At 54.2% G+C, this 18,193-nt stretch overlaps 1 protein-coding gene and 2 non-coding genes across 16 annotated transcripts in view; all 3 read left to right on the top strand.

Annotated features, from left to right (window-relative positions):
• The window catches only part of PRRC2B (proline rich coiled-coil 2B), a 127,237-nt gene that overhangs the window by 104,215 nt on the left and 4,829 nt on the right, over window positions 1–18,193 (top strand). For 9 of the 14 annotated variants that reach the window (XM_031654652.1, XM_031654651.1, XM_031654655.1 and 6 more), the window contains 16 exons: window positions 17–222; window positions 730–875; window positions 1,501–1,642; window positions 4,587–4,669; window positions 5,238–5,429; window positions 5,575–5,772; window positions 6,231–6,317; window positions 7,559–7,663; window positions 7,821–8,013; window positions 8,978–9,075; window positions 10,048–10,175; window positions 10,734–10,974; window positions 13,923–14,096; window positions 14,289–14,444; window positions 15,045–15,136; window positions 17,243–17,324. In XM_031654652.1, coding sequence (XP_031510512.1) covers window positions 17–222; window positions 730–875; window positions 1,501–1,642; window positions 4,587–4,669; window positions 5,238–5,429; window positions 5,575–5,772; window positions 6,231–6,317; window positions 7,559–7,663; window positions 7,821–8,013; window positions 8,978–9,075; window positions 10,048–10,175; window positions 10,734–10,974; window positions 13,923–14,096; window positions 14,289–14,444; window positions 15,045–15,136; window positions 17,243–17,324 — 2,323 coding nt within the window. Of the gene's footprint in view, window positions 1–16; window positions 223–729; window positions 876–1,500; window positions 1,643–4,586; window positions 4,670–5,237; window positions 5,430–5,574; window positions 5,773–6,230; window positions 6,318–7,558; window positions 7,664–7,820; window positions 8,014–8,977; window positions 9,076–9,364; window positions 9,426–10,047; window positions 10,176–10,733; window positions 10,975–13,922; window positions 14,097–14,288; window positions 14,445–15,044; window positions 15,137–17,242; window positions 17,325–18,193 lie in introns of those variants that run through there. The other 5 variants (XM_031654654.1, XR_004178028.1, XM_031654658.1 and 2 more) reach the window with 5 other exon arrangements.
• On the top strand, window positions 8,553–8,638 carry LOC116270150. The gene has a single exon (XR_004178080.1). It is a non-coding gene; the product is annotated as a small nucleolar RNA SNORD62 (small nucleolar RNA).
• Window positions 13,341–13,426, top strand: LOC116270149. The gene has a single exon (XR_004178079.1). It is a non-coding gene; the product is annotated as a small nucleolar RNA SNORD62 (small nucleolar RNA).

The raw sequence follows: 18,193 nt of genomic DNA on the forward strand, positions 1-18,193 counted from the left end.
CCTCTTTCCCTTACAGATCCCCAGACGAGGCCTTGCCTGGAGGTCTTAGTGGCTGCAACAGTGGGAGTGGCCACTCCCCCTATGCCCTGGAGCGGGCAGCCCATGCCAATGCTGACCTTCCCGAAGCCTCCAGTAAGAAGGCAGAGAAGGAGGCCAAGTTGGCTGCTCCGAGGGCAGGTGAACAGGGAGAGGCCATGAAACAGTTTGACCTGAACTATGGAAGTAAGTCGTCCTCACATCTTCAGGGGAAAGAACTCAGGTGGAACCAGGGGCCGGGCAGTCCTCGGGCCTCCCGAGGTTGCCTTTGCACTGAGTACCGTAGCTTTCGGGAACAGCTCGCCAGGCACTGGGCTGGATTCTGGGGCTGTAGAGTTGAGCAGAGTAGGTGGGATTCCCACGGGTGTTGCTCACAGCCTGTTGAATCCCCGTGACACCCTGTGGCTTCTGCGTCTTAAAGAGAGGAAGCCTGGGGCCTAGAGGTGTTTGGTGGTGTGTCCAAGGTCGCAGAGCTGGGGTTTAAGCCCTTTGTGTGTTCTCTCAGTCGTGCCCTTGGACCTCTTTGGTTTGGGATAACAACGTTTTAGATGAGAGGTGGCCTGAGAAAGGTGCAGAAGTCCTGTCCAGGTTTCTGTTGAGCTTGACGCTAGATCTTAGGGGCCTGTTGAATTGGGTTGTTCTTGCCTCCTGGTGAATGGAAATACTGTTCCTTCTCGTGAAATCTTGGTTCAGGTGCCATCATCGAAAATTGCGGGTCCAGTCCCGGGGAGGAGAGTGAGGTGGGTTCTATGGTGGGCGAAGGCTTCATCGAAGTCCTGACCAAGAAGCAGCGCCGCCTGCTGGAGGAAGAGAGAAGAAAGAAGGAGCAGGCCGTGCAGGTGAGGGGTTGGGGGTGGGGCATGGGGCGGGAGGGCAGGCTGGCAGATACCCAGGAAACCCAGAGCCAGAGAGTAAGGGAGTTCTCGGTCAAGCTCAAGGTGGCAGAGAGGAAGACAGTATTTAGCAAGCACACATTGTCTCCCCACGCCTGCTATTACCAAGGCCCTTCTATTAAAGTAGGACGAGGTGGTGGCATCACTGTTATGCAGAGGAAGAAACTGAGTCTTGAAGAGGGTGACTTGTCTAGGGTGATAATAGTGGAAACTTGTCCAAGCCAGGATGCAGACCTCCGTCAGCTCCCGGCTCCTCCTCCTTCCCCACTCCTCATTCCTGAGTGGAATGAGATTTGTCTCCCTGAAGTCACGTGGATCATGAACCCTGTACTAAAATGGAGTCAGGGCTGGACCCACACACAGGTCACGGTCCATTGGCCTTTCAGGTCTTTCCTGGGGGGTGCTTTGCTTGGCATCGCAGTTCTGCTTGAGGTTTTGGGAGACGAGCATCCCACACGTCTCTGAAGCATTTTCAGGTGGTGTGATTTTGGTACCTGGGACACTTATCTTGGGGAGAATTTATCAGTCTTTGTGCCTTAAGCTAGACTACACCACCCTTTCTTCCCCTCAGGTGCCTGTCAAGGGTCGAGGCCTTTCCTCCCGTATTCCTCCTCGATTTGCGAAAAAGCAGAACAACTTATGTCTGGAGCAAGGTGATGTGGCCGTGCCTGGCAGCAGCCTGGGCACTGAGATCTGGGAGAGCAGCAGCCAGGGTGAGAGTTGGGGGATGTGACCCCAGCTGTGGTGTCCAAGGTCACATCACGGACCGGGTTTGCTTCTTGGGGAGGATCCTGCTTTTGAGCTATGAATATAGATGGAGTAGTGCCTGTTTGCTGGGTTCCGCTGCTGAGCTAGTGCCAAATGCCATCTGAGCGATTTGCTGCTGCAGCCCCCAAACAGATACACAATTTTCCTTGCCTAAAATTTGGTAGAAGAGCAGAGCATTCATTACGTCCAGCAGTGTGGAAAAGGATGGCCCCTGGAGCTGAGATCGCGCACTAGTGGGCCTGGCCTTCTTTGTTGGTAGTCATTTTCTCCCACTAACTTACGGAAGAGAAGCAAGTGACTGAGAGACCAGCAGCAAGAGTTCAGGAGCTCTCTTCTGTGCTGTGCACCCTTTCTTAACATGAGGAAGGCTCTGGAAACTCCTTCCTGAATGCTCTTCTGGAAAGGCAAACTGAGACCAGAAGAGGGTGTACGTTAGTTTTTAGAAAATTTGTTGCCCTGAAAACTTTTTTTAAATTCTATGTCGAATGTAATTTTTCTGGGTATTTTTCCTTGTAAAATAAAAAGCTATTTTCAAAGAATAGGTTATTCTTGAGGCTTTGTTTGTGATTCGCAGTGTTAGCCCTCCCAGAGGGTGCATAGATGAATAAAGTAAGGACATTTGACATTTCATAGCTCAGGCCCATGAGAGGATCTCGGAGAGGTCACCTAGTGCCAGCTCAGTTTTCTGCAAAGCAGCTGAGGCTTTAGAGGGAAGAGACTTGACTCAGGGGACTCCAGGGTCGTAGGACAAGCACCCGAGACACTGAGTTCTGGGCCTTGGTTCTTCTACTCGTTTCCCACATAGCTTGTCCTCTAAGTGTGCTCTCGGGTGGAAAACGGAAAACTTTGGTTCTTGGTTCTTTTTTTTTTTTTTTTTTGAGACGGAGTCTCACTCAGTCACCCAGGCTGGAGTGCGGGAATGATCTCGGCTCACTGCAAGTCTCACCCCAGGTTCACCATTCTCCTGCCTCAGCTCCCAGTAGCTGGGACTACAGGCTACCGGCCACCACCGGGCTAGTTTTTGTATTTTTAGTAGAGATCTGGTTTCACTCCATGTTAGCCAGGATGGTCTCGATCTCCTGACCTCCTGGATTCACCCGCCGCCTCCAAAGTGCTGGGATTACAGGCTTGAGCCACCGCGCCCGGCCAACTTTGGTTCTTATAAACTACAAAATAATATTCGACATGCCCAGCTTTGATGGAAAGGGAGCACAATCCTTTGATAAAACATCAATAACGCTACATTTGGTAGTGACTGAGTGACAGGTGTCATAGTGTTGATGTCCAAAAATGCCCAGGCGCCAGATTGGTTGAGCTGCCAGATGTGAGTCAGATATGACTCTCAGGTGTGAGTCATCATCCCCTTTTGTCAGATCTTTTCCTCCAGAATTCTGCAGGGTCTCATTGTTTCCTCAGACCAGGGGTTGTGTCCAAGGATGGCTTCAGAGAGCCCTTGGATATTAAAATAGCATGTGAAAAGATTTTTGTTTTGTTTTGTTTTGTTTTGTTTTTAAGATGGGGTCTCACTATGTTGCTCAGGCTGGACTTGAACCTCTGAGTTCAAGCAATCCTTCTGTCTCAGTCTCCTGAGTAGCTGGGATTGCAGATATGTGCCCCCACCCCCTGCTAGCATGTCAACTTTTGCATGCATATCTATTTTTCTGGGCTCAGGATCCAGGGCCACTCAAGAAGTGGTCTGTGAGCTTAAAAAATTTTAGTGATACCCACTTGGATCTTTCAGAGACTCTGTAGAAGCCACCAACTTTGGCCAGGAGTGGTGGCTCACACCTATAATCCCAGCACTTTGGGAGGCCAAGGCGTGAGGATCACTTGAGATCAGGAGTTCAAGACTAGCAACAGAGTGAGACCCTGTCTCTGTTGTTTAAAAAAAAGAGAAAGAAAGCCAAGGGCGTTGGCTCACGCCTGTAATCCCAGAACTTTGGGAGGCCGAGGCAGGCAGATCACGAGGTCAGGAGATAGAGACCATCCTGGTTAACACCTGAAACTCGGCCTCTACTAAAAAATACAAAATAAAAATAAAAATTAGCTACGCGGGTGGCGGTTTACCGTAGTCCCAGCTACTCGGGAGGCTGAGGCAGAGAATCGTGGTGAACCTGAGGGCAGAGCTTTGCAGTGAGCCGGAGATGCGCCACTGCACTCCAGCCTGGCGATAGACAGACTGCCTCAAAAATAGAAAGAAAGAAATATATATTTTAAATTAAAAAAGAAGCGTCAAGGTGGCTCAAGCCTGTAATCCCAGCACTTTGAGGCCGGTGACGGGCTAATCACAAGGTCAGGAGATGAGACCATCCCATAACCCGTGAAACCCCTCGCCTCTACTAAAAAGTACAAAACCAGCCGGGCTTAGGTGGCGGGCTTCGTAGTCCCAGCTACTCGAGGCTGAGGCAGGAGAATGGCGTAAACCCGGGAGGCGGAGCTTGTAGTGAGCTGGGAGATCTGGCCACTGCACTCCAACCTGGCAATAGAGCTTGTGACTCCGGCCTCAAAAAAAAAAAAAAAAAGCTACTCAACTTTTGTGAAATAATGTAAGTGAAAGGAAGTGTGAGCGTAGCAGAAATAGCAGCAGAGAATCCAGATGGGCAGGAGTGAGGGCTCTGCCCTACTCACCCTCTCCCGTAATGAGTGAGATGCTGAGAAACATGTTGGGTGAGGATGTGGAAAGTTGGGTAAGACTGTCAGACCAGCTCTTCCACGTCACAGCTGTTCACTGGGTGTCACAGGTAGGGGGCTGGGGTCAGGGGTGCAGGGGAGGCAGGGGAGTTGGATTTCTGCAAGCCGTGCCTATGCTTGTTCTTTAAGATCTCATAAACTTGTGTTTCTCTAGACGGGTTGCTCTTTGATGCCCTGACTGTCTCCCTCCCCTGGCAGCTCTCCCTGTGCAGGCCCCAGGCAACGACTCCTGGAGGAAAGCCGTCACTGCCTTCAGCAGCACCGAGACTGGCTCCGCGGAGGTGAGTGTGGCCGCTGCCCGCATGCTGCTCCTGGGATGAGTGTGAGCTCACCATCCAGACAGCCGGCCTGCCATGGATCTGTGCATCCAACCCAACCAAGCCCCTGCCACCACAGCTGAGCTTGGAATTAGGTTGTTTCCATGGGGCCAAGCTCATCAGTGTTTTTCCATCTTGATTTCTGGCCTGTACATGGGGTGTGCATGAGCAGGAGAAAGAGAAAAGGGGTAACAAGGGAGGACCCAACGCTAGGTGGGTAGAGGGATTCAGGACCGCCTCTGAACTGGCGTCAGCAGCCATGTAGTCTGGTGTGGGTCACAAGTAAGATGGGTATGGCAGCCTCGGTCTGGGGCCTGCAGAAGATTCTGTGGTCACAAGCTCTATCGGGGTTGGTGTGTTTGGCCACATGTAAGTTGTCAGGCATCCTCAGCAGGGCAGGATCAAGATCAGGACCAGACTTGGCAAGGGGCATGCAGCTGGTGTAGACAAGTCTGTGTGCCACACACAGTTTTACTCTCTGGATAATCGAGTTGGGAGTTCGAGGCTATAACCCATTTTGTGCTCTGCACAGCAGGGTTTTAAGAGCAGCCAGGGAGATAGTGGCGTTGACTTGAGCGCCGAGTCTCGGGAGTCGTCTGCGACCTCCTCACAGCGCAGCTCCCCGTATGGGACTCTGAAGCCAGAGGAGATGAGCGGGCCTGGCCTGGCGGAACCCAAGGTTGACAGCCACAAGGAGCAGGCCCCAAAGCCATCTGAGCAGAAGGTAACCTGGACGTTCCAGTCACAGTGGCCAGGGCCTGGGCGGAAGGGGCCATCGTCTCATCGTCTTCCTCAATTCCTGTGACAGTAGAAGCTGGAGAGAGTGGTCATTCCAGTCTGTGTCTCCACCTCTCTGCTTTTTTATCAAGGATTCAGAACAAGGCTCTGGACAGAGCAAGGAGCACAGACCAGGACCCATCGGCAACGAGCGTTCTCTGAAAAACAGGAAGGGCTCAGAGGGGGCCGAGCGGCTGCAAGGGACTGTGGTCCCGCCTGTTAACGGGGTAGAGATTCACGTGGACTCCGTGCTGCCTGTGCCACCCATTGAATTTGGAGTCAATCCAAAAGTGAGGCTTTGTTTTCTTGCTTGCTTTTTTTACTTTTTATTTTTGGTACTTGGAGAGGTTGGGGGCTCAGACAGGATTATCTCCTAGAAAGAATAGAAGGACGGGAGCCAAGCACTCTTCCAGCGGCTAGAGTGTTGGTATGGAGTCCTGCACGTGGCCAGTGCTCTGTTGAGTTGCTTTAAAGATTGCTTCACTGACACCAGACAGGCCAGCGATCTTCCCTGTTTCTGTCAGGCCACCCAAGGGACAGGGGGAAAGGAGTGGAGCTGGCGTCCTGTCTCCTGTGCCATGGGAAGCCTCTGGCCATCTCGCTCATGTGTGGCTCCAGTGAATGCTGCTCAGTGGAGTTTTTGAGTCACGGAAACTGCATCACATTAATGTGTGCCTCTGGGGAATGGAGAGCCAGGAGGATCTCAGTGGGCTGTGTGGCTTTTTTTTTTTTTTTTTTTTCTCTCCAGGACTCCGATTTCAGCTTGCCGCCTGGTTCTGCCTCTGGTCCTGCTGGGAGTCCGGTTGTTAAACTTCAGGATGCCTTGGCCAGTAATGTAAGTCCACACTTCCACTTCTGGCTGCACTCGCTGCTTGGGGCTGGCAGGCCCTGGGCGAAGGAGACAGCACACGTATTTCAGGTGACCTGGGCTGGCACGTGACTCAGTTGCTAGCAGCTCCATGTCCTTAAAAGGTGCTTAAATGTTCCTGCCCAGGTTTTGTGACCTTCCAGTGGGGATTGTAGAGTTCCTAAGGTCTGGTTTATTGGGCTCTCTTTGGTTCCATTGTCTCCTCTGTGCCAGGTGCGAGCCCATACTCAGGCTGCCTTTTCCGTGGCCAGGGGTGAGGGGCACACAGATCGAGTAGGAGAGCCCTCCTCAGGAGGCCCCACCTCACCATCCGAGGGTCGCTGCCACCTGCGGTCTGTTGTGGTCCAGAAGGCCTCCTGGTGCTCCGCCGTGGGCTCAGGAGCTGGCGGCTGCATCTGTTGTGGCCACTCGGGGCTGTGGCCGAGGCTGCCGCAGTGACGTCTGGTTCACTGCTCTGTCCTCACCGCCTGCAGGGGTTGGTACTAGTGCATATGTTGAATGAATGAGTATCATTTGGGCAGCATTTCCCAGAGGATTCCAAGGAATGTGAGTGCTGTACAATATTCACAGGTGTTGAATGAAAAAAAATGTGGAAGTGCTGGGCTCTACAAGGTTCTTTACTCTGACAGTCTACAGTCCCTATCATGTGTGGATGGACACCGGGGATCTGCAGGAGGCGGGGGGCACTGTTGCATTTTCAACCTGTTTCCAGAGCCCTCTTTCACTGTTTGCTGAGGGGCACAGCCTTCCCTGTCTGGCCCAAGGCATCTGCAGGCCAGGTGACAGGTGCCTTCTGAACCAGGTGCTTGCGTGCAGGCAGCCAGTCCATATTTATGCTGCTGGGACATGGCTCTCCCTGTCTGGAGGGCACCATGGAGTGTGGATATGGGGGTGGCTCTCTGCAGACTTGTGTGGAGGAAACTGATGGAGGCAGCTATCTCAAGGAGATCAGTTGTGGTCTTGGCTGCCATCAGTTTCATCTGGGTGGTCTTGGGTACATGTGGCCAATACTGAAGATGCATTTGGACAATTCATAGATGGTGCTGGGCACTGTAGGTGCTTTTGGGCAAAGCCACAGATGGGTTTGGGCAAGTCATAGATGGCATTTGGACGAGCCTTGAGTGTGTTCAGGCGAGCCATGGGTGGGTTTGGGCAGAGCCGTCTCTGTGCCTGTTTGTGTTCCATGGTTTCTTTTTCCTCCTCTCCAGGCAGGGTTAACACAGAGTATCCCCATCCTGCGGCGGGACCATCACATCCAGAGGGCCATTGGTCTCTCCCCAATGTCCTTCCCCACCGCTGACCTTACTCTGAAGGTAACACCAGCCCTGAGCTGGGCGAGGGCCCACCCAGTACCTTAGCTTACAAAGAGGCAGAAGGGAGGAGTCCCCGAACCCCCGAAAGCTTAGATCGGTGCTGCCCACTGCCATCATGATAGTAATTTTCATCCCTCCCCCACCCTTGCTTCTGAAGATGGAGTCTGCGCGCAAGGCTTGGGAAAACTCCCCCAGTTTGCCGGAGCAGAGCTCTCCAGGCGGCGCTGGCTCAGGCATCCAGCCTCCATCCTCTGTGGGTGCCTCCAGCGGGGTCAACTACAGCTCCTTCGGTGGAGTGTCCATGCCACCCATGCCTGTGGCCTCTGTAGCACCTTCTGCTTCTATGCCAGGTATCTCATCCCCTGAGCCAGGCCTTGGGGTCCTTCTCCATTTATTATCAAGAGAAACGGATTAACAGCCCCGAACACCACCTCCTGGCCTTGTCTTAAGTAGCAGGTAGAAGTAGCAACTTGTTTTTAGGCCGAGTGGCCATAGCTCCCCTGTGCTGCAGGTAATGTGCACGTTCTGCTTCCCCGTGCTGGGAAACAGAACTGGGGGACGACAGCGAGGCACTCCTGCCTACTGGTGAGAGGAGCGGGCAAAGGCTTGGCTTTGAGTCAGACCTGGGTTACGTGCTGGAGCTGTGCTGCCTCGGCTGGTGATCAGCTCTCGCTGAGCCACAGCGTCCTCCTCTCTTAAATGAAACGGGGGCCATGACATTGCTCCATGAGGTGGCCACACCCGTGAAGCCAGGTCTTACCTGGAAAGGGCTTTGTATCAACAGAGCCCTTAGTCACTGGCAGCTGTTTTTGTCCTGACTGCTACCATCCTTGTCATGTGTTGATGCCCCCAAGGGAAAGCGTGGGGGTTTTGAGGGCCCAGCTGCCAGTCTCAGTGATGTAATCCCAATAGATCCTTCTGACCCTCCACTGTGGACTCAATAGCAGGGAGATGAAGAGGACAGTGACTGAGAGACCAAGGCAGCCCTGTTTAAAGTAGAATGTCCCTTCGAGTGTCTGGGGCAGTTGATGAGTGGGAGGTGGGAAGGGTAGGCCAGAGCCCACCTGCCTCCTCCTACCTCCTAGGTCTGACGCTGCATCCTCCCTGGGTTCCCTGAGGTGTGTGCCAGGCGTGTTGTGAGCAGGCGCGTGCTTCAGGCACACAGGGAACCAAGCAGCCTCTGTACACACGCCCTTGTCCGTCCGCACTGACTCTCCTGGGTAGAGCAGACCTGTAGACTTGTCGCCCTCAGGGACATTCAGAAGTAGTGAGGCTTGATCTTCTTCTACCTCCCTTCTGCCGCTCTGTTTCCAGGCAGCCACCTCCCGCCCCTGTACCTGGATGGCCATGTGTTTGCAAGTCAGCCCCGGCTCGTTCCTCAAACGATACCTCAGCAGCAGAGTTACCAACAGGTGACAGCAGCCAGCCAGGTGGCCTGGCTGGGGGTGGTGGGGAGGAGCCAGCGCAAGGCGAAATTGGCTTGCTCTATCTGCTCATTGTCTGTCTGGTTTTCCGTCCCCGCCACATGTGGTGACCAGCACCTGGCCCGCCAGGAGACATGTGTTAAGTGAATAAACAAGAGACAGGGAAGAGGAGTGGAGTTGGCTGCTCCAGACTCTGCTTAGTTTTCCTTTCTCAAAGTTCTCCCTCCTGTGTCCTAGCCGGGGAATTAGCTAAAATGGAATTTTCTTTGGTGATCAGGTATCCTTCTGATGAAGAGAAGAAAGGCCTAAACTCCCAGGCATGGATGCATTAGAAAGAGGTAGTCTTAGAAATGAGCAGGCGTTGGTTATTTATGCAGGACTGGCATACTTTCTGTGCTGCCAAGGGGTGATGTTTGGAAGTCTCCCCTCTGACGCTGGTGCTGGGTCTTTGGGATGGTTCAGCCGCCCCTCGACCCATGTGCCTGCCCAGCCACGACAGTGGACTTCCAGGCAGAATCTGCTCCGAGCGCAGGCTTGCTGATGGAGGACGTGGTCTCTGCTGACCTCTTTAAAAACATGTTCTTAACTGCTGTATTGTTTGGTTTTCAAGATTTTGGTTTTTGCATAACTGGGTCAGACTGCATGTATCTTTGTTTTTGTACGTCGTTAAATTCAGCGTTATGTTTCTGGGACTCACCGCTGTTGATGTATGTGCTAGAATCCATTTTTGTTGCCGTATAGAATTCCAGGGTAGGGAGATGCTGCGGTTTGGGGCTGCTACCAGTTTTTCATTATAGGCTTTATCCCAATAGCAAGGGAAGCCCAGGAATGACATGCTGGCATTTGAATTTTGGGCGGTGTTCCAGCAGCCATGTGGAGAGGGGCAGGAGAGGTGGGAGGGGAGGAATCACCTGGATGGGCCTTGCGGTTACCTCCACCACCCCGTTTTCCCGTTCACAGGCCGCCGCTGCCCAGCAGATCCCTATCTCCCTTCACACATCTCTGCAGGCACAAGCTCAGCTTGGACTGAGGGGTGGGCTTCCTGTGTCCCAGTCCCAGGAGATCTTCAGCTCCTTACAGCCCTTCAGGTGAGGTCAGGTACCAGCTTGTGGAGCTGGCAGCTCACAGCCAGGGCCTCAGCCCTGTGTGCAGCCTTTGTCCTGTGGCTGTTTGGTGCTTCTCTGCTTTGGGGCAGCGGGGTGGGGAAGGGTGGGGCTTTGCTCTGGATCACTCTTCAGTCCGTTAACTGTGCTCTAGGAGAGGCCTGGGGTGAGCTGATATGTGGCAGGCCTTGTTTTGCTTTTCCATGTCATCTTGCCTCCTTCCCTTGCTCCTTCCTCCTTCTCTCCCCTTGACTCCCTGCCTCCTCCCCACCGCGGGCTGCTCCGTCAGTGTGGCTGCCAGTCATTGTGGCTGATGTCCTGTGCCTCGTACAGCCTGGATGTGTTCACTTGTTTAATCCAGCAGCATCAGCGCCATCTAAGAGCTTGTTCTCAGGCCCCATCCTGGACCCTCTGAGTCGCGCTCTGGGAGTGGGGCCGGGGATCTGTGTTTTAGCAAGCTCTCTGGGGGATCTCTGAGGGGTGGGACGAGATCCACAGCTGGACTCATCGACCTGATCCTGACCATCTGTCTGGCTTTTGCAGATCTCAGGTGTACATGCACCCCAGCCTGTCACCGCCCAGCACCATGATCCTCTCTGGGGGCACAGCCTTGAAGCCTCCGTACTCTGCGTTCCCAGGCATGCAGCCCTTGGAGATGGTGAAGCCACAGTCTGGCTCACCCTACCAGCCCATGAGCGGGAACCAAGCCCTGGTCTATGAGGGCCAGCTCGGCCAGGCTGCAGGCCTGGGTGCCTCCCAGATGTTGGACTCCCAGCTCCCACAGGTCAGGAATTCAGTCACTCCACCCAAAGCCCTAGGCTTCTTTCCTTCACGACCTTGCCTTTTCTTTCCGCCCGCCTCAGTGTGTGCTGGCCTATCATGCTGTTCATTGGTAGCCACTGTGCCCGCTCCTCAGTGTGCGGGAAATCAGCCTCTTCTGAGTAGCCCCATCACCTTTTTTTTTCTTTTGGACAGAGTCTGTCACCTAGGCTGGAGTGCAGTGGTATCATCTCGGCTCACTACAACCTCTGCCTCCCACATTCAAGCGATGCTTCTTCCTCAGCCTCCTGAGTAGCTGGGACTACAAGTGTGTGCCACCGCACCTGGCTAATTTTTGTATTAGTAGAGATGGGGTTTCACCATGTTGGCCAGGCTGGTCTCGAACTCCTGACCTCAAGTGATCTGCCCGCCTTGGCCTCCCAAAGGGCTGGGATTACAGGCGTGAGCCACCACCCCTGGCCCCTCATCCACCTCTTTATTCTCAAGACTTGGCTGTGCCCTAAGCACTGCCTGCTCCTGCAGCCCCCAGATGGGGGCTCCTTCCTTTCTCCCTGCCCTTGTGCAGTAGGGTGTGGAATGGGGTAGGAGTCCTGTTTGCATAGTTGTTGATGCTTCTAGACTCCTTCCTTCCTCCCTGAAACCCCAGCTTTGAAGCTCACACCATAGACTGTGCCTGACAAGCCCTCCACGCTGCTATGGTGCCGTCACCACATCCAGCGTCTGCTGTGAAATCTTCCTCTCCGTCGACCTGTGGGCAGCATTCGGCACCTTTGAGGGTCACCCTCCTTGTCTGGCCTGGCTTTCAGTCTGTCTCCACTCTCCTGTTCCAGTTCCTAGTGGTTTTGATGTCTGCAGAGATGACCCTGGGTCTTTGTGCCATGGACCCTGTCCATGCAGTTTGTACCCTCCTCACCACTGGTGCCCTTGTTCACTTGGGCCCCTGCTCTGTGCAGTCCTCTCTAGGCTTGGCCGCTCCCAGTAGCTGTGGCTCTCGCATAATCTCAACTTTCAGCGTCCCTCTCAGTTGTCACCTCTGGCTTTTTCAACTCCCTCTAGTGACCCAACTCGAAAATTCTTTTTTTTTTTTTGAGATGGAGTTTCACTCTATCACCCAGACTAGAGTGCAGTGGCTGGCACAGTCTCGGCTCACTGCAACCTCTGTCTCCTGGGTTCAAGCGATTCTCGTGCCTCAGCCTCCCGAGTAGCTGAGATTACAGGCGCCTACCACCCACCGGCTAATTTTTGTATATTTAGTAGAGATGGGATTTCACCATGTCAGCGAGGCTAGTCTCGATCTCCTGACCTCAAGTGATCCACCCACCTTAGCCTCTCAAAGTGCTGGGATTACAGGTGTGAGCCACCACGCCCAGTCTCCACCACCCACGTTTTTGTCATTCTCCCACTTGGCTTGGCTTCTTCCTCCCCATCAGCAGATCCGTTGAGCCACATGGCCTTTGCATTTCATCCAAGCTGTGGCTCTGAGTCAACCACCACCCTCCTAGCAGCTTTTCAGACTTGCATCTTGCCCCTCGCTGCCTCCCATCCGTGATCTCCCTTTCTGTGTCACCCAGGAAACAGAAGCAGTGACAGTCTCCAAGCCCCTGTGGCCACATCCCTGCCTGGGTGCTGCCTGTGCCCCTGGGGGGCCCCACCCCAGCAAGTCTCCCTCCCTTTCATGCATCGGATGGCCCTTCCTGTCAGTACACAGACGAGTTGCAGTGCTGACCCCGTAATCCCGCCCCCCACAGCCCTTGAAGCACTGTCTTCACCCAGTTACCAGGCCGTCACTCCTGGCTTTCCTGCTGCCTCAGACTTCCTCCTCAGTCTCCTTTGCTGTCCCCTCTCCTTCCCAGTCCGTAACAGTTGGCATGCCCTTGGGCCCTGCTTTGGGCGTCTTTTAAGAGTCATGGCTCTAAATTCCTCCATCTTCTCCTCACTCCCAAATGGACATCTTCAGCTCAGATCTGTCCCTGGAATTGAATGTGAAATCCAATGGACTTTCCAGCACCTCTCCTGTGGTCTCATGACATCTCAAGACTCATCATATCCAAAACTCGATTTTCCTCCCCGTCCTTCTGCTTGTCCAGTCCATGTCCTCTTTGGCTCCCTGCTCCCCTCACCTCACCCGACCCTTCAGCGGGCCTGTCGGCTCTGGCTTTAAAAGCATTCAGAATCCAGCTGTGTCTCATCCCCTCCACCCCCGCTCCACGCTGTCCAGCTCCTGTGGGGGCTCCTACCTGGCCTCCCTGCAAGTCAGATCATACCCCAAGTCAGCACTCTAAATGGCACCATGTCCCCATCATCTTCATCCTGCACCATGTTGGTGCTCCAAGGAGGAGCATGGTGTTTTGCGGCTCTGGCCACTACACGTCTCAGTGATGTAATTCCAATAGATCCTTCTGACCCTCCACTGTGGACTCAATAGCAGGGAGATGAAGAGGACAGTGACTGAGAGACCAAACGTGGCCCAGCCCTGCTACCCCATTGTGTCCCCCTGTCCTTAAGAGTCTCCAGGCCCACATCTCCCCCTCGCCTATCTTGTTCTAGTTAGTTAGGCCCTGCAGCCACCCTGTTCTCCTGTCACAGCATGCTTCAAAGAACCCCCACAGCCCAGAATCCAGCCCAGTCTTGTTTTTACCACCACTTGATGCAAAACAGTGAGAGTCTTGAATGTTTGTGCTGTACAGAGGAATGCAGAGATACACGTCTGGTGCAGCTTTCATCTTTTGGGATTCGGCTTGGCCATTACTTCTGACTTTCCTCACTCGTCCTCTCCTTGCCCACCCCGCCCTGTGTGCACCCACAGATCTGGTGTGCACACACAGATCCTGTGCCACTTTGCACCCTGAGTGTCCTGCAGCTGTGTCCAGCGTGTGACATGCCACCCTGGCAGTGTGCAGGCCCATGTCGGACAGGGCCCTGCCGCTTCCCCAGCACCTCGTATGCTTTTAGGAAGCACTTGCTGGACAAAGGCAGAAAGGGCTGAAGATAGACGCAGCCCTTAGCAGAGATGTGGATGAGACACACTTAACGCTGTTAGCTCCTGTGCCTGCAGCCAGCTTCGTCTTGCCCGTTTTCTCACCACCTACTCCATTCCAGCAAGAAGACTTGCCCCTGCCATCGAAGGTGTGAAATCCTGGGCGATGTCTCCTGTGCTACAGTAGAAATCAGAGCGTGTCCTGCTGTGTGCAGGCTTTGCTTTAGTTCTTCTGAAGTGTATGAATTTGAAGTACATGTGCAGTCGCTCTTTGGTGCATGTTTGGGGTTTCTCCGTAGCATCGGTCGGTCCCCCTCCTGACTGTCGTTGTCACCCAACAGCTGACCATGCCACTGCCTCGGTACGGCTCGGGGCAGCAGCCGCTGATCCTGCCCCAGTCCATTCAGCTGCCACCTGGGCAGAGCCTCTCTGTTGGGGCCCCCCGAAGGATTCCTCCGCCCGGGTCCCAGCCGCCAGTCCTGAACACCAGCAGAGAGGTAAGGGGACCCACCTGCCTCTGACCCTAGGGAGGGGGCCTTGTGTCACCAACCTTTTCTAGCAAGCTAAGTACCCCTGTGTGGTAGAAAGAGCCAGTGGCCTGGGTGTGTGCAGGACAGTCAGGGCAGAAAGGAAGGTGACCGTGTGTGGGGCCATCACACAGGCAGGTCCTGGGGACTCTGAAGTTGTCGACGGCTGAGGGCCAGGAGCCAGCATTCCTCCCCAGCTCCCCAGGAGGCCCTGCTATGGACGGCCATGCTTCATTGGCTCTCCCACCTCACTTTAAAAAGAACAAAATATTGTGATGGTTCTTGCTTTCTAAGAAGCAGCCCTCTTGAGTCTGGCTTGGAGGGGAAGGGCTTGCAGATTCCTCCAGAACAGGGGTGCCCAGCCCCTGGGCTGCAGAGCTGTCCTGGTCTGTGGGAGAATTGTCTTTCATGAAACTGGGCCCTGGTGCCAAAAACCACTGCTCTAGAAGATGCCTCCCTGGGAATTCGCACGGCCCTCACCGCCTCTGCCCTGGGTTGTTCTGTGAGTCTGTGTGGTCCAGCTGTGTCCAGGGCCTCAGATGACAACTTGTTGCTGCTTGGTCTCTCTAGCCCTCTCAGATGGAGATGAAAGGCTTCCACTTTGCCGACAGTAAACAGAATGTCCCTTCAGGAGGCCCTGTGCCATCGCCACAGACCTACAGGTAAAACCACTCCCTGGGGACTGTGTGCTATGAGCTGAGCAGTTGCCAGAGCCGTGGCCCGGTGGCTCAGAAGAATCTGTGGGCCTGGGGAGAGCCACCAGAGACCTGGTCCCTCTGTGGGCCACGTGTCACTGTGGTGGTTCGGCACGGGGATGCACTTGTGTTGCAGTTAAACGTGGGGGAGTGAGGAATCAGGAGAGTGGTTTTGGCTTTAATCATTATAATAAATAAGATGCTCTGGATTGGGGAGCTTCCTGGAAAGGTAGGAAAAGGAACGGCTGACATTTAGTAGGCGTCAGGACTGACGTGACTTCCCATCAGATCCGAAAACAGGACCCACTGGCCACAGGGCTGCATCCTGGCAAGGGGAGAAGCATGGCCTTTCCCAGCGTCTCTTTCCTCGGACTTGCCCTATGACCCCTGCCAGGGGACTTTTTATTGCTGGGCTTGTGGGGCCATTCCTTCCACACTACAAACCAGCACCCTCTTTTTGCTTCCTTTGTGTCTGTCTCCACCTCCAGCAACTGTCTCAGGGTCCCCTTAGCTGGATACTCAGGTGGCTCTGTCGGATGCTGGCGAGAGCCTCTGGTCCACTGCCTTTTCTGCCCGTGCTGGTGTGTGAAGGCAGCATGCGCTGGCCCTGGGCTCCGAGGGCTTGTACAGTCCACCCTTGTTACATGTGGGAGAGTCCTGAGACCCCTTTGTGTTTATAAATGAGTGAAACAGACCTGCCTGACCCATGGTGCCCTGTGAGGTTAATACCATCGCTGCAGGCGCCACAAGGTGTCCCCACGACTACACAGGTCCTTGCAGACCCGAGGAGCGCTCTGCAAGCCGGGCCCCCATGGTCTGCAGGTTGCTCTGGCTGCGCCCCCTCTGCCCCGCTGCCCTTTGCCTGTCTTCCATCACAGCATTCCACTCTTGTACCTTCATTTCCAGAGAAAGGGGTTTTTGTGAATTTTCCTCCCATTCTTTCTTTTCTGTTCTTATTTTCACTCTCCTGGCTTCATTTATTTCTGTTTTTAGTACATTTTGTTTTCCTACCATGTCTGTCATATAGACCAAAACATCAGGACTGTGTGAAAAAGATAGCTGGACAGTACCGACCGTGGAGCGGAACTGGAAGGAGGAAGGCAGCTGCAGGTCTCAGCAGACGCTGTCCTGCTGCTGCCACAAGCAGATTCCAGAAGCCTCAAAAAGGCAAAACCCAGAGAACAGAGCCTGACAGGACAAGAGTCGCCTGTGTCTATGTAGTTGTAGGAATGAATGGCAGCACATTATTCTTTGGAGCATATTTAGACAGTGGAAGCCTTAAACTAGTAGCTTTGTTTCTATGGTGTTTTAGGGGGGTTGGGGAATTGCTATAATTGTGTAAAGCAGTGTTTCCCAAAGTGTTCTGGAAATAGAGCTGCCGAGATGTGCGCTGCAAAAACAAGGGTTCCCTGGTCAGGTCCGTGGGGGAGTGCTGTCCCGGGTTGGCCTGCTGGGGAGGGTATTCACCACACAGAGGCTGAGCGGCCCTAGGTTGAGAGTCCTGTTGAACTCTGCACACGGCACTTAGGCTTTTTGACCGCAGACTTGTTTTCCACGTAGCACCCACAACATCCCTGGGAACTACTAGTGGTCAGTGGGACACATTTAGAAGTATGTTGTACATTTTGGTTCCCCCACCCCTTCTTCTAAAAAGTTAAGACTAGAACAATACTCGGCACAGTTCTGGCTCAGTGTCAGGCTTCTAGGCCTTTTGTCTGGGGCACTGCATCATGTTGGTCCAGACCCTGAGACAGCCAGTGTCGCTTTCTGCACAGCAGGACAGCCGTTCCCACCTGTACAGGGCCTGGGCCTCCCTCTCTTGTGATGCGTCTCCTTGAGCTCTGTCCTGGAGGTGCTGGGGTGGTCAGTGACAGCCACCCCCTCACCCTTCTGCGTTCTGGGCTGTCTTAGGTCTATGGTTGTTTTCCATCCGAGAGATCCACAGACCGTCCCGAGCACGCGCCTCTGGCCACAGGCCCTTCCTTCCTTGTGCCTCCTCCGTGTGCTAGGCTTTGACTCCATTTCTGTGGTGACACGTTGTGTATTCTCAACCCCTGCCTTTGGTTTTTTCAGGCCTAGCTCTGCTAGCCCCAGTGGGAAGCCCTCTGGATCAGCAGTTAACATGGGCTCTGTGCAGGGACACTACGTGCAACAGGTAGAAGATGGCTTTCCAGACCCTTCAGCCCTGGACACTTAGGCCTGTCTCCAAGCGCCAAAAGAGAAGGGACTGTCCAACCTATCTGAGCGCTCCTTGTCTAAAGAGAGCCATGCCCTAGCGGTTAGAGCACGGAACCAGGAGCTGGGCCGTCCGCGTCCCTCCTGGCGAAGGCATTTCTCCTCTTGACGGGCGTCTGGATCCTTCCTTGTCCTGCAGAGAAGGGAGGATGCCGATTCCTCTGAGGAGGTGGTGCTGGAAGGTGGACCAGCCCTGGCAGGTCGGGGCTGAGGTGCCCTGGGAGACTCGGTTAGGTTTGGGGGTCGGCTCTAGGAGCCCGGGTGCGCGCGCTGGTTCTGGTCAGTGGTGTGTCTCGTTTTTGTCTTGGCCGGGTGGGAGCACAGGTGAAGTTAATTTTACCCATATAATGAAAAGGACATCGCAGTGTATTTTCCTGCAGGCACTATTCTCTTCTCTGTTCTCTAAAACATGCTGGGGCTCAGAGCTTAGGCCCCTCAGACCTGGGTTTTTAATCAGTCACTGTGCCTGGCTGGTAGAGGTGGGCAGTGATTGCTCTCATTGGTTCCCTTGGGGGTCATGAGAGTTGTGTGGAATGAGCTTCTAAAGCTTTCTTCCAGAGTTCAGACCTGGTGGGGGGCAGATGCGCTGACTGCTCTGTGACTTCCCCACCCCACTCCCTGTGTAGAGCCACAGACCAGGGGAGCCCTGACTAGGAATGGGGCCCCAGGAAAAGGTTCCAGAGTGGGAGTAGTAGGGGGTTTGGCTGAATCGCGGCCAGAGATCTGTGGGGCAAGTCTGCCTAGGGCCCCAGCAGACAGTCGGGGGCTCCGAGACGTGCAGGGGGCACT

Source organism: Papio anubis, chromosome 13 (assembly GCF_008728515.1).
Source record: "Papio anubis isolate 15944 chromosome 13, Panubis1.0, whole genome shotgun sequence".
Taxonomy (NCBI): Eukaryota; Metazoa; Chordata; class Mammalia; order Primates; family Cercopithecidae; genus Papio; species Papio anubis.